This window comes from Nomascus leucogenys, chromosome 5 (assembly GCF_006542625.1).
Source record: "Nomascus leucogenys isolate Asia chromosome 5, Asia_NLE_v1, whole genome shotgun sequence".
Lineage (NCBI taxonomy): Eukaryota > Metazoa > Chordata > Mammalia > Primates > Hylobatidae > Nomascus > Nomascus leucogenys.
The window spans coordinates 39,209,256-39,223,357 of record NC_044385.1 but is presented as its reverse complement, the minus strand read 5'-3'; the positions used below and the strand labels follow the sequence as shown (position 1 = coordinate 39,223,357).

The 14,102-nt window shown below is 40.6% G+C and overlaps 1 protein-coding gene across 3 annotated transcripts in view; it reads right to left on the bottom strand.

Moving 5' to 3' along the window:
* Positions 1-738: 738 nt before the first annotated feature.
* The window catches only part of FGGY (FGGY carbohydrate kinase domain containing), a 445,679-nt gene continuing 432,315 nt past the window's right edge, over positions 739-14,102 (bottom strand). For all 3 annotated transcript variants that reach the window (XM_030812917.1, XM_003265147.4, XM_030812918.1), the window contains 2 exons: positions 5,468-5,529; positions 739-968 (listed from right to left, as the gene is read on the bottom strand). In XM_030812917.1, the coding sequence (XP_030668777.1) occupies positions 887-968; positions 5,468-5,529 (144 nt within the window). In that variant the 3' untranslated portion in view covers positions 739-886. The remainder of the gene's footprint in view (positions 969-5,467; positions 5,530-14,102) is intronic.

Here is a 14,102-nt window from a genome sequence, read left to right as displayed (position 1 = left end):
TAATAAGCAAATTCTGAAGAGATATTTTAAGATTATGCATATATCCTGTTATTCTTCAAAATTCCCTCCTGGATCCATCGATGATTCCTGCCTACACCTGTCTTTAATATGATGATTGTGAAATGACAATTCTGCAAATAAATGTGGTATCTGACCCTAGACTAGATCCTGCATAGGAGGAGAAAATGCCATAAAAGAGATCGACTATGTATTAGATGTCCTACCTAAAGTAATGTAAGTTTTTCATTTAATAGCTGACATTTAATTGATTAAAAAGTACAGGCCTGGCCAGGCGCGGTGGCTCACGCCTGTAATCCCAGCACTTTGGGAGGCCGAGGTGGGCGGATCACGAGGTCAGGAGATCGAGACCATCCTGGCTAACACGGTGAAATCCCGTCTCTACTAAAAATACAAAAAATTAGCCGGGCGTGGTGGCGGGCACCTGTAGTCCCAGCTACTCAGGAGGCTGAGGCAGGAGAATGGCGTGAACCTGGGAGGCGGAGTTTGCAGTGAGCAGAGATCGCTCCACTGCCCTCCAGCCTGGGCGATAGAGCGAGACTCCGTCTCAAAAAAAAAAAAAAAAAAAAAAAAATTACACGCCTCCCCTGGATTGAATGGCCCCCAAGGTCTAGTCTCATGTGAGATCCTATGACCCTAAGTGAAACTTCTGTTACTATGATGGAGACTGTATGGAAACTGAAACTAAATAATAGTGGTATTTTGAAATGAAGACTCTAATTCTGGCTGCACATGTTTGTTTTCTTTATTGAAAGACAATACAGAAATGATGAAACAATACCTCAAGGGTCTTGAACATGGATTAAATGACAGAAGTCTTTAATGCAATGGCACAGAAGCTTCTGGCATCAGCACCTGCAAGCCCTGTTCAGTCATCATTCATGATCGCCAAATACTCCTTCTGGTGTTCAACCAGCTTCAGGAATACTTGGTATTTCTTATCATAGTATCTGTGGGAGAAATATAAATATGTTGAATGATCTCAAGACAAAACTGCCACGGGGCTTCCCCGTACATCTAGAAGAATGGGAATACATGTGTGGTGGTGATGCTGACACCTAGATTCTGAATGCTTACAGCATCCTGGGCAATGAATTAGCATGTTTCAGACCTATTATATGTGACCTGCATGAAGTTTTATTATTTCCAATTTAGAAATAAGAACATTTAAACCCCATCTCTATTAAAAATACAAAAATTAGCCAGACGTGGTGGCAGACGCCTGTAATTCCAGCTACTCAGGAGGCTGAGGCAGGAGAATTGCTTGAACCCGGGGGGCGGAGGTTGCGGTGAACCGAGATTGCACCACTTCACTCCAGCAAGAGCGAGACTCCATCAAAAAAAAAAATTTCTAAATGAGAGGCATATACAAAGTAGTATAGATAAAAATTGGCAGAGCTGGAATTCAAACTCATGTCTGTCTGACTTCAAAGCTTCTACTGTATATACAAAAAGGCCGGACTTAATGGAGACTCTTTCACATTGCCGGCTTCAATAAATATTTCCTATATAACTAGCCCCAGGTTTGATGACTGGCCTAAAATCACAGCCTGACCAAGGATGAGACTGAACATTTTAATTGCCCTTTTGCAGATTCCACATCTAGGTTTCCCTTGTGACCTGCTTTATCCAGGAGCAAAACCCCATGGAAATGTAGCTAATGCCTTTTCTAGAGCTGTGCTTGCCTTCCAGACATCTCACAGTGGCCCTTGCTCTCCCTGTCCTATCTGGCTGACTCTTCGGGTTAGACCTGTCAGAACTCGTATTGGCCATGAATCAGACCGCAGAACAGCTGAAGCTACTCTGGCATCATAATCCTGAAAGGAATAATAGGAACCGAGACAAATTATACTTGCAGCCTTGCAACTTTGTCCTTACTCCTCTTGGCTGGGAAGCTGACATGGGGTGAGGGGATGAAGAAGCCAGTTTAGCACATCTTGCTCAATTCTGGGGTGCTCGGAAAAGGAGTCCTCATGATGAAATTTTGGTGCAAAGTTGTGCATTGGTGGAGAGAGATTGTAAGAGTAACCTTGGATACACACAGGGACTTCTATTTGTCACATATAGCTATGTTAGTAGGAGTCCCCTACCCAATATTTATTAGACTGTGAGCATTCCGGTAATGTAGGAGTTGTGACGGGGCCAAGCACAGGGTTAAAAGGTGAACTCCGAAGCCTAGGTTGGAATCTTAATGTGGCCCAACATTAGCTGTGTGACTTTGGATATGTTACTTAAACTATTTCTGCCTAAATTTCTCCATCTGTAAATGGGGATAATTATGGGATCTACTTCAGCAGAGCTGTTGTGTGAATTAAATGTGGAAATATATGAAAAGCATTTAGAACAGTACCTGACTCATAGTAAGTGATATAAGTGCTAGTTACTAATTTTTAGATAATTAATATTTTAATATTATCATCAATATAGCTCTATGTAGGTACTACTAAAACCTACTGTATGAGCATCCAAATTTATTAGTCATAGAATTATTTTAGGAACAATTTACTCCTACTAATGAGGCTCTGTGACAATATAATGGTAAGCAATTCTTTCACTACATGAGATGTATTTCTTGACTTTAGAATCTCAAAATTGCTAGAAGGGAGCTAAGGTGAGCACCCCTTCACACACACTTGAAGATTTACAATGTTAAGACTGACAGCTTTGCCATAACTTTGTGCACTGGCCTTATTCTTTACATAGGTGGAATCATGCAGTATTTGTCTTTTTGGGGTTATCTTATTTCACTTAGAATAATATCCTCAAGATTCACTGATGTATGGCATGTCAGAAATTGCTTCTTTCTAAGGCTGAATAATGTTCCATTGTATGCACATATCATTCTTCATTTATATGTTCATCTACTAATGAACACAGGTTGCTCTCATGATTTTCACCACCATGAATAATGTTGCTGTGAAACATGAATGTAGAAATATCTCTTCCATCCCCTACTTTCAGTTCTTTTGGATATATACTCGGAAATACAATTCCTGAATCACAGGTTAATTCTATTCTTAATTTCTTGAAGAATGGCCATACTGTTTTCTGCAGCAGCGATACTATGTTACATTCTCACCAACTATGCACAGAGCTTCCAGTTTCTCCACATTCTTGCCAACATTTGTTGTTTTCTGTTTTAAAATAGTAGCATCCTAATGTGTGAGGTGGTACCTCACGGTAGTTTTGATTTTCCTAATAGCGATGTTGAATACCCTATCACGTGCTTATTGGTCATTTATAAATCTTCTTTGGAGAAATAACCATTCAAATCCTTTGCCCACTTTTGAATTGGGTTGTTTTTGCTTTTTTGTTGTTGTTGTTGAGTTTTAGGAGTTCTTTATACATTTATATATTCTGGATATCAATCCCTTATTGGATGTATGATAAGCAAATGTTTTCTCCCATTCTGTGAGTTGCCTTTTTACTCTGTTGATAGTGTCTTTCAATGCACCAAATTTTTGAAAGCACGTTTAAGTGACTCTTCCAGAGCCAAATGTAAATTTGGACTGGGCATAATAATGCAATTTGGGGTCATCCTAAACATTTACTCATTAAACTATAGTCACTAAATTACATTCTCCGTGATTATGAATTTTAAAATCAGCTGAATCCCCTCTCTTCAAAATGTGTCTCAGCTCAGTCCCTGCTTCTGTGTGGCAGAGGCCTAAGTAAATGTCGTCCCACATCGTTAACAGTATGATTAGGCAATGAGATGAGGTTGGCTCAGAAGGAAACTGGCTTCTCCTGTCTCCTTGCAAATCTCTGGGTTGCCTGCAGATGGTGCTAAAGCACCGTGTGTGCCGCCTCCTTCGCAGACAACAGCTGCCAGCTGCCAGCTCCCAGCAAGCGGCCGAGGACTCTCTTCTAAAGGAACACGTGGGGTTTACGGAAAGAACTTAAAAACTTCCCTAAAAAGTCTTGGGAGGGTCAGGGAAGAGATGGAGAAAGACACTATTTCTAATTTCACAAAAAGAGGGATGCTCCAGCTGCCTCCAGGGAACAGAAACAGGGACAGCAGCCCTATAGCTCCTACTGCCAGTGGCAACTCAGATCTCTTTACCTTCCTGTATGGAGCTCCCCTACGCAGGGCCTGTACCTTCCACCCTGGCCTTTACAGAAGGGTTTCTATTCGGAGGGTTAGCAGCCTGACTCCATGTGGAGACAAAGGAAATGAAAAGGAAGTGGATTGCTTTTCCATGAACATTTCCAACTCTGTTAAATACTGATCCTGCTTCAGTGGGATCTGCACCTTTGCCTGTTCATCATGTTAAGCGGAATTTGCTTTTAGGTCTTAACTCGAATACTTTCCTAAAATTATAAAAGCACTTCCACAACAGCCCCTTCATCTTCAAAATCACTACCAGCAAATTAACAGAGGTCTTTTACATCTCTAGCCTGGATTCTTGAAAAAGCCTTTTATCTGGACCCTCTATTTCTACCCTGAGCCCCCTGTACTGGATCCCTTAAGAGGGATCTTTCTGATCTGCATCTGACCAGATCTCACCACTGCTTAGAATTCAGCATCTCTGTTCTGCCTATAGGATGAAGTTGGAGGTCTTCGGCATGGCCACCAAGGTATTTATGAGCCGACCTCCCCCCACCCAATTCTATCCTTCCCCAGTCCCACTTCCTGCCATTCCCCATCTCATACTTTGTGTTTCTGGATTATGAGTTGTTTGTAGTAACCTGAATGTACTATGCTGCTCCCACTTTTATAACTGTACATGCTATTCCTTCTACTATGAATGTTCTTTCCTGCCTTGGCCTGTCTACCAATTTCTTACAAGTGCTTAAAGTTAGCTGGGACATAACCTCCTCCCAAAAGCATTCTCTCATCTCTACAGGCTCCCATCCCTTTCTTCCTTAGGCAACTTTGTCACCTGGCAATACTTCAATTGTGGAACTTATCCCGTTGTTCTAAACTAATCTTAAGTGCCTAAATTAGATTGTGTTTTATTCCCCTGTAACACCTGCCTGGAGCCCAGCATAATGCCTTGAATATAGCAGGAATTCAGTAAACTAATATTTTGTTGAATTCGGATTAAAATACTAACCAATGTCATTTTTTAGCCTTTGATGCCAAGTGATACAAAGAGTAAAAGAATGAGCAGATGCTACTGGGTCCTTTGATGGAGATACAAGAGATCCCCACTTTAGAACAGAGAAGAGCAGATTTGCTGCCAATTACCCAGGAGAAAGAATATTGGTCTGAGAGTTCAGAAGCTTACATTTACTCCCAGCTCTGGCCCTACATAGTTCTGCAATCTTAGGGAAGTGAAGGTGACGTTACCTCCCTGGAACTTAGTTTTCTTAACCACTAAATTAAAGGACTGGATTAGTTGACCACCTGAGTTTATTCCAGATCTATAGTTGCATATGTGTGTGTGTGTGTGTGTGTTATGTGCTCACTTCCTTAGCACTGTACATATAAAAAATACACACTTACTTTTTATCCTGTAGTCTCGGGAACACAACTTTCCCAACTTTGCTCATTTTTGCCATTGCTTCCTGTTAAATGGAAAACAACACAGACAGCTAAGTTGGAAAGCGAAATCCAAAGCGAGGCTTGTCACAGGCAAAACATTCTAATTCGAATTTGCTTCGCTTTAAGATATTTGGTTAGTCCTCTTTTTTTTTCAACTTATTTTTCTCTGGTAATAAGAATAAAACACAAAAATAAGAATAAAACACAGTGAACATTTAAAGTTTCAATTATGACCACACCTCCTGGGCTTAATAAATACTTGGGTATTGAGGCCTCTGGGGCATAAACAACCCAGAAGGCAAAGCAGTTCTGTGACTGCCTCCAGGGGTAAGCGGGAAGAATTATTTCCCCTCCTCACTACCTGGACACAGGGCAGAAGCAGGGAACAACCAGCCGCCGAGTACATCGTCTACTTACCTAAAGATAGCAATCACTGAATGGAACCCACTTTGCACCTGTACTTGAGAATAAAATATTGAAGACCTCTCCAATTCAACTTCAGCTCTTTTTCCAGCAATCTCTGAAGTTGTGAGTACATACTGAGACCTCCCGGCTGAGTCTAAGTGACTTGAGTTCTGGAATGTGACTTCAGGACATTCTTTTCTTTACAATAGGGCACTCAGGCAGATGACATGTTACAGCATGTGGGTGGACATGGTATGGTATGTGTAGCATCAAGATTAACCGTGGATTGTGTTGGCTCCCATATGAGCAGAAGGGTAAGGTTTTTTTAAGCAGTCTCCTAAGGCTGTTAAGGCCATGAGAAAGTAAACTTTGGAGTCCAACAGAGCTGGCCAGGGTTGCAAGCAACAGCATGACAAAGCTCTACAGCACAGGCTCAGTCTTAGGAATGGCTATTGAATTCCTACTGCTAAGGATGCAGTCATTCTGGGATCACATGTGTACAACTTCTTATTCTACACATTTATTAATCACTTACTATGTACCAGACACTCTGCTAGGGATACAGATTTGCATACAACATACTCTTTATCCTGGAGAAACTCACATACTAGTAAGGGAGGAAAAAATGTAAAAAAAAAAAAAAAAAAAAAAAAAAAAACAGCTGAATACCATACAGAATATGAGAGCCCCTGGGTATCTTCAAAACATTTCCAAGTGTTCCCCCTGACCATCTTTGCCACCTTACTGTGACTGACTGACTGATCTGCATGCCACTAATTTCCTTCTGCCACTTCGTATATTTACTGGTTTATGTGTTCATCGTCTGCCTTCTCCACTCCTTGCCCTAACCAGAATGTAAGCTACACAGGGCAAGGACTTGTCTGTTTACTACTGAGTCTTGACACCTGGAATACTCATAAAACATATTGCCTCCCTTTCACGTGCCAAGCATAACACTCAATCTACATGGAATACAGAGAGGAAGATTGCATGGGCCTTTCATCAAAGAGCTCACCATAGAGTGGAAAAGACATTTACTGTGATCAAAATAGAGTGTGATAAATACCATGCTAGAAGCGATAAACTTCTTTCAGTAGTTATTCAAGGGTTAGGTAACCTGATGGTTCTTTCATCTGCTAGCTTACACGAATTTCCACTTCTGCGAGGTTGCTCTGTGGACTCTTCCACAAGGAGAGCATGTGCATTTGAACTAGTCATCTAGCTTCCTAGCTCTCAATGGATGTGAATGTGCTGATTGGGAGATCAGAGATGCTAAGAGTAGCCAGCACACTGACAGCAGAAAGAAATGGCAGCCTTAAGTAGGGAGGAGATTTTTTTAATGAAGAAAAATTATTGACAAGGAAACCATGGAGAAAGAGAAAGACTAAAAGGGTTGTCTGGAGTTATTTTGTGAAGGGCCAAACGGTCAAACACATCTCAGTGAACCTGCTGCCATTCCACTTAGCAGAGGTATGTTAAGAGCTCTGCTTACCCCAGAACAGTTTCCTTCAAAGACGAAGTCCTGATTCCCTTAGAGCAAGCCCGGGTATTGCTGAGATGGTCTCAGCAATCCCCATCATCAACTGTGCCACTCATTCTTATTTTGTCCTTTTCATCTCTTCCTTGAGTTGTGCTCTGCTGTGCTTTAGGGAGGACCTTGCCTTCTATTACCAGCTCTGAATCTTCAAACTGCCCTCAGGGAATGCTCCTCCTGGCTATGCTTTGGCCCCACACTTGAGACAACATTCCAGGATCGCCTTCATGGGTGGGATCCAGGAAACTTCTATTATAGAAGGTACTCCATAAATGTTATTTTCCTTCCCACTGCAACAGATGTGCACACAAATGGCAGACATCAGGGAATTCTTCCTTCCTTTCTCCACATTACCTTTGCTTGTTTTAAAAATAAATTGAGAAGCAAACATCAGCAAGAGAGATTTCAATGGTTTAAAAAGAGGTTATGCTGTTTCTCAGAAAGTACAGATTTAAATGTTAAACTTAGCTCAGGTATCAGCTCTACTGAGATTTTTTTCTGACTCATCCCCGCTGCCTGCCTCCCACCTATATTGAGTTATGTGCTCCAACAGCAACTTGTGCTTCCGTCTATCATAACGTTTATGACATGGCACCATATTTTTTTGTTAACAGATCAGCCTCCCCAACTAGACTGTGAGCTCCTTAAAGCAGGAATTGTTATAATTATTTTCACTGCCAAACTCGGCATCTGGCATATCGTATGCACTCAGGGAATGTCTACGGAATGAATGAACTTAAGGATAATACACGTGACAGAATGTTAAAATGGAAGTTTTGGCTGAGATCTAAAGATGACAGATATAAGATACCAAAGCGAACTGGAAACAGACCACCCTGAAGAATGTACAAGAAGAGTGCCTGAGGACCCGTTAATCAACTCTTAAATCTTTCATCAACGTGGAAGGTCAGACAGAGATGGATTTTTAGGAAAGAGTTGTTGGTTTATTGAATATCAGGCCTCCTTCCAGGGTGAAGTATGAAGGGATCCTCTCCCTTCAGGAGTCAGGAGGACACAGACCAGCAGAGAATCTGCTGCATGTCCCTGAGGTTGTGGCACATGATGGCTTGTGACTCCTGTCTGGAAGAGACAGGCTGGCTGACAGCTGCAGTGTAAAAGTGAAGTAGAGGTTACCCTGGGATCAACCAGCACTGCCAGAGTCTGTCCAGATCCCAAAGAGAAAAGTTTCCCATAGACCCCAGGTGGCCCATGTGTGAGAGAGCTGCTGGGGTTCTTAGATCCTGTCCAATGTGGCTGCCTAACGAGGTGGAGGAGTCTCCATAAAGAAGCATGAGGTTGGGCTGGGCGTAGTGGTTCATGCGTTTAATGCCGGCACTTTGGGAGGCCAAGGCGGGTGGATCACTTGAGGGCAGGAGTTCAAGACCAGCCTGGCCAACATGGTGAAACCCCATCTCTACTAAAAATACAAAATTACCCAAGTATGGTGGCATGTGCCTGTGGTCCCATGGGGAGGGTGAGGCACAAGAATTGCTTGAACCTGGGAGGCAGAGGTTGCAGTGAGTCGAGACTGCACCACTGCACTCCAGCACTCCAGCACTCCAGCCTGGGAGACAGGGCAAGACTCTTATGCCAAAACAAAACCAAACAAAAAACAAACCAAAAAAAAAAAAGGATAAGGATTCCTGAGGAATTAAGAGAAGAGTAGTAAGCAATCTATGAGAATAGAGAGGTGTTAACCAACACAATAATATTTCAGGTGAGAGGTTTTCAGAGGCAGGGGGTCTTCCCAAAAATCTATGATGTGCCTCATGAGAATCAGAGCTAGCTGTAAACACCTATAAGGCCAAGAGAGCATTAAGCCCATTATGACAGTACTGATCAGATAAGAACTTTTCTACACCCCTAACTTTTCTTCCTTATACTCTCTAACCATTTCAGAGGAACAAGAAAAAAGCTAATATGTTGGAGAGAAAGTGAATGAGGAAGAAAGAAGAATCTGATTAGGGCTATGTCTCGTTTCTGGCAGACTCCAGCTGGAAGAACTGGGAAACATCTTACCTTTACCTTTACATATTCTTTGATATTTGAATTCCTGAATTTTGGCTACATATCACAATTTAAAGGACCATAAAGGTTATATTATCTAAGTGACTTTATATTTATCTAAAAAAGTAATGGAACCACCAGAATTTTTTACCAGGGCAGGGAAAAACTAGCTTTACTGCACAAATGCAAAGGGATAATGAGAATAGAAAATAAAGTTATAATTTTTTATTCTATCTCAATAATCATATTTGTGCTGCGTAATTTTTTGTTTGCTCCATATAACTTGTTAAAAACAAGTTAAAAACAAGATATGCATATGAAGACAAGTTATACATGCATAATAAAGATTGGGTCAATATATATTAAAATGTTAACAGGTTGGATAGCATGGGTAACAATTTTTTTTCTTGTCAAGTTGGTTATTGTGTTTTCTAAATTTTCTACAGTGGCATGTATTAATTTTGTATTTGTAGGGAAAACATGTAATGCTATATATATATATATATATATATGTTTAAAGTTATGCTTACAAAGGCAGTCAAAATGACTCGGGCTCACCTTCCCCTATATGGGTCCCTGACACAATGTGGAGAATACCCTGAGAATCAGTGCTGTCATCAGAAACAACACTGCTGAGTTTTTCAATTTCTCAAAATAATTAACATAAAACTGAAATCTCATGATCCCACTTGGCTGCAGTAAATCTGAAATTACCACAACATAACAATACGAATTTATTATGGAAATGCTGACACATGCTAAATATAGTCACCCCCACAATATATTTCTGTTCCAAAGGGTTTATTTGAAGTTGGCCTCCAAATTCATACTTTTTGTCAGCAGGCAGGAGCCGGACAATCTTAATTTGCAGCACGCTACCCTCTTTGTTTGAAAGTCTAGACAGCACAATGAATACAGTGACTTTTCTTTTTCCTTTTGCCCACACAATGAAAGCTTTTTAAAAACAAAATATTTTGTAAAATAGCATTTTAATCACTTCTTTTCTTTCTCTCTATAAGGCAGAGCTATAAATAAACCATGAAAGTTCACATTTGATCATCACTTCTGAAAGCAAGTGAAGGGTTTCTGGAGGAAAAAATAGGGTCCCTGTACCACAGCCATGAAAGACTGCATTCATGGGTTTGACCCTTGCCTGGTGTGTAGAGGCTGAGATACCAATCAGCACACACTGCTCACCACTTCTCTTGTGGCAGCACTGGCAATAGCCAGGCCTGCATGTGGGCAGGGGAAACACCCAATTCTCACTTATAATGACCTGGCTTGGGAGTTACCAAAGGGCTGTAGGCCACGTTGGGGTGAGTTACCAGGGAAATGAGGTTAAAGGAAGCCATGGGCTCTTCAGTACCCTTGGAGAAGATGTGCATTCCATCAGTGGTAGACTTACTGATGTTGGCAATTTTGGGAGCAGAGGATCTAGTACCTTCTCCCCTACCCTGAGGAAGGGGAATAATGGACTTAAGACTTTTGGGGAAGACTGTCAAGTAGTCTAGCCCAAGGTACTACGGGGCACTGCAAGCTGGGCAATTCCAGAGTCACCATCTATAGGGGAGAATAAAGCAGAACCTAGTGTGGTGGAAACAAGCTATATATGAACTCCCAGAAGGCAGGAATCACATCACTCTAGGCCTAATGTCTAGCACAGTCCTAGCACTTACAGGTGCTTGGTTAGTGTTTGCAGAGTTGCCAAAGGAAAAAGTGATGGCAGTGTTTCTTAAGTGGCATCCATACACTCCAGGGAATTCTCATTAAAATTCCAGAAGAAAATATTGGAAGCGCCATTTTTATGACTTTTTTTGGTCTTAAGAAATTAATTACACTTTACCAGCATTTAATATATGGATTGTTACTAGACAATTTATCAGTTTGGCCACACATCAGTCAGTCATGAGTCACATAAGATGTGTGAGGCTCTTGGGAGGAGAGTGGGAGCTCTGCAACTCCAGGGATGGCCCTATGGCACTCCCTTATATGTCCTCAGCTTCCAGGATTGCTACATGTTGTCGTTTGCATGTTCCAGGTTGGTGAATAATAGGGATTAACTAGTTTAAGCTAACCCTCACAAAATGGACAAGCAGCTAAAAAAGATTCAGTCAATGGATTTGCACGTGATGAAGATAATTATCACCAGTTCACCATTCAGATTCAAGTAAACAAGAAAATGGTGATGTATTTACTCAATACTAGCTCCTCATATTGTAAGGTAAAAACAATGAAGGCCTAGTCAAATAAGACAAGAATTGGGAAAATAATCAAAATTATCAAGAAGATTGCCTTAGATTTGCATACACAGGCACATACAAAATCATTTAAAAATCATCAAAAATCATTTTAAAATTATTAAAAACACATCTGGCCATAGACATACAGTGTACCTTTACATGTTGCTAATATTAGCATGAAGCCATCATGACAGGTAAACACATTGGAAATACTTTGGTTCAGCTATATTTCACTTGTTTTATAGAGTAAATAATCTATAAACACAGTATAGCACATCATACTTTTTCATAAACAGGTTTTCATGTACTGAGGATGCATACTCAAAATTTATTTTAACTGATGGGGGTATATGGTTAAAAAACACTGTGGTGTCTGTTGACGTAGTGGCCAACTACCACAGCCATTGCCATTTTACTGGTTTAAGCTTTGTACTCTGTGCTGGGCTGATTATTTTAAGTACATGATCTTTTTAACCCTCAAAAGGACATTAGGACACAGATCATCTATCCCCACTTTGTGAATAAAGGAACTGAAAATAGAGAGAATATAAGTAATTTTCCCAAGGTCATAAAGCCATTATGTAGTAAAACCAGAATTCAAGCCCACTTCTGACTCCAGGCCATTGCAAACCCTACATTCGGAGCCAGTGGTACCATTCTCCCTGTCATGAAAACAGCCTGATTCTTGAGTGCCCTAGGCTGGAGTTCAAATCCTACTTCTGCTGCTTATTAGCAGGTTTGATTACCTGGAGTGACAAAAGCGTGTGTGTATCAGTGAGATGCATCAATACAGTACACTGTACCTTTTTTCACAGATGCTGACACATAACTCTAAAATACAGGAATCTGCCTTCCTGAGGAACTCTGACTCATTTTACTGGAACAACAAGTTCACATGCTAATGTGTGGGCTGAGGCACATGACCCTTCCATAGAAAAACAGAAAATATATCAATGTGACTTTCCTTCAACACGCATTAAGAAATGGCTAGTTGTTCTTTTATTTATTTTGCTTTCTTTTCTTTTTGACACAGTCATCTTTTGACCTGCACCTGGTATTCTGTGTAACCCTCATGAATTGGAGACAAAAATATCAGTTGAGAAGCAGGAAGGGATGAGAGAAAAAGAGAGTGGGAGAGGTCTTTATCATTAATCATGATATGAAAACTGGCACCTCATTTATAATTTTAAGTACACTATCTACACACATTTACATATCTTTAGAGTGCTGACTATATGGGTGTATACTTCATCAAAATTCATCAAGCTGTACATTAATATCTTTGTATTTCACCTTATGTGTACTACATCTCAATTTAAACTTTGCAAAAGAAAAAAGAAAATGAGAAAACAAAAGTGCATGTCAGTATATTTATATTTTATTTTATTTTCAATTATTAAAATGCCTATCAAGTGAAAAAAATTTTTTAGATGCCCAGTTCTCTGACTCTCAAACATACCTCAAATTGGTCTCTTGGTCATAAAGGAGGGGAGGAGTGGAAGCTTTATAATTCTGTAGGAAATGGAGACATTAGCAGAAAGATACTGGGTTTTAGAGATAAATGGGCTTGGGGTTGGATCCAGGCTCTGCTACTTATAAGATGTGTGAACCAAAGCTCAGTTTTCCCATTTATTAAGTGGGAATAATAATATCTACTCAGTGTTGTTGAAAATTCCAGTATCCCATTCTCTGAGCACCACTGCCTAACTGGGCTCTTGACTTCCACTTTGGTTCCCCTTATAGCACTCAGGACCAGTGTAGGTGATTTTTCAGCAACAGAGAAAATAGAAGGCAGTGATTAAAATAACAGACTGACTATAACAGACTGCCAGAATTTGAAACTAGATTTTTACATTTACTAGCTGTATAATCATGGAATAATTACTTAATTTCTTCATGCCTGTTGCCTCATCTGAAAACAGGGATAAAAGTATGTCTTTCATAGGACTGCTGTGAGAAGCACGTGAGTTATTTGAGGTAAAACACAACAATGCCAGCATATAGTAAATGCTACATAAACTTTACATATTTATTATTCCATTAGCATGCAAGCTCCATGTGGCCAGGGGTGTGTATTGGATTCATGCACCACACCAAGAACTGTGCCTGGCCAGAATAGTTAATCTATAAAGATTTGTTAAATGAATCAATGAATGATTTTATCTCTCTGGGCTGTTTTTACCTACAACACTCCTGACACCAAATGTGTGGGTTTTTTCCTCACACTCACCAATTCTCCAACTCTCCAGTCACCAATTGCATGACTTACAATTAAATTCGATTCAATTCTGACACTAACCCCAGGTAGTTAGTGTCAGACCCCACAGCTTCAGGGCTCAGTCCAGCAAGACTGCCCACACTTCAGATGCCAATCACAAGTCCTGAGTCTCCTGTATTTCTGACCAACTGA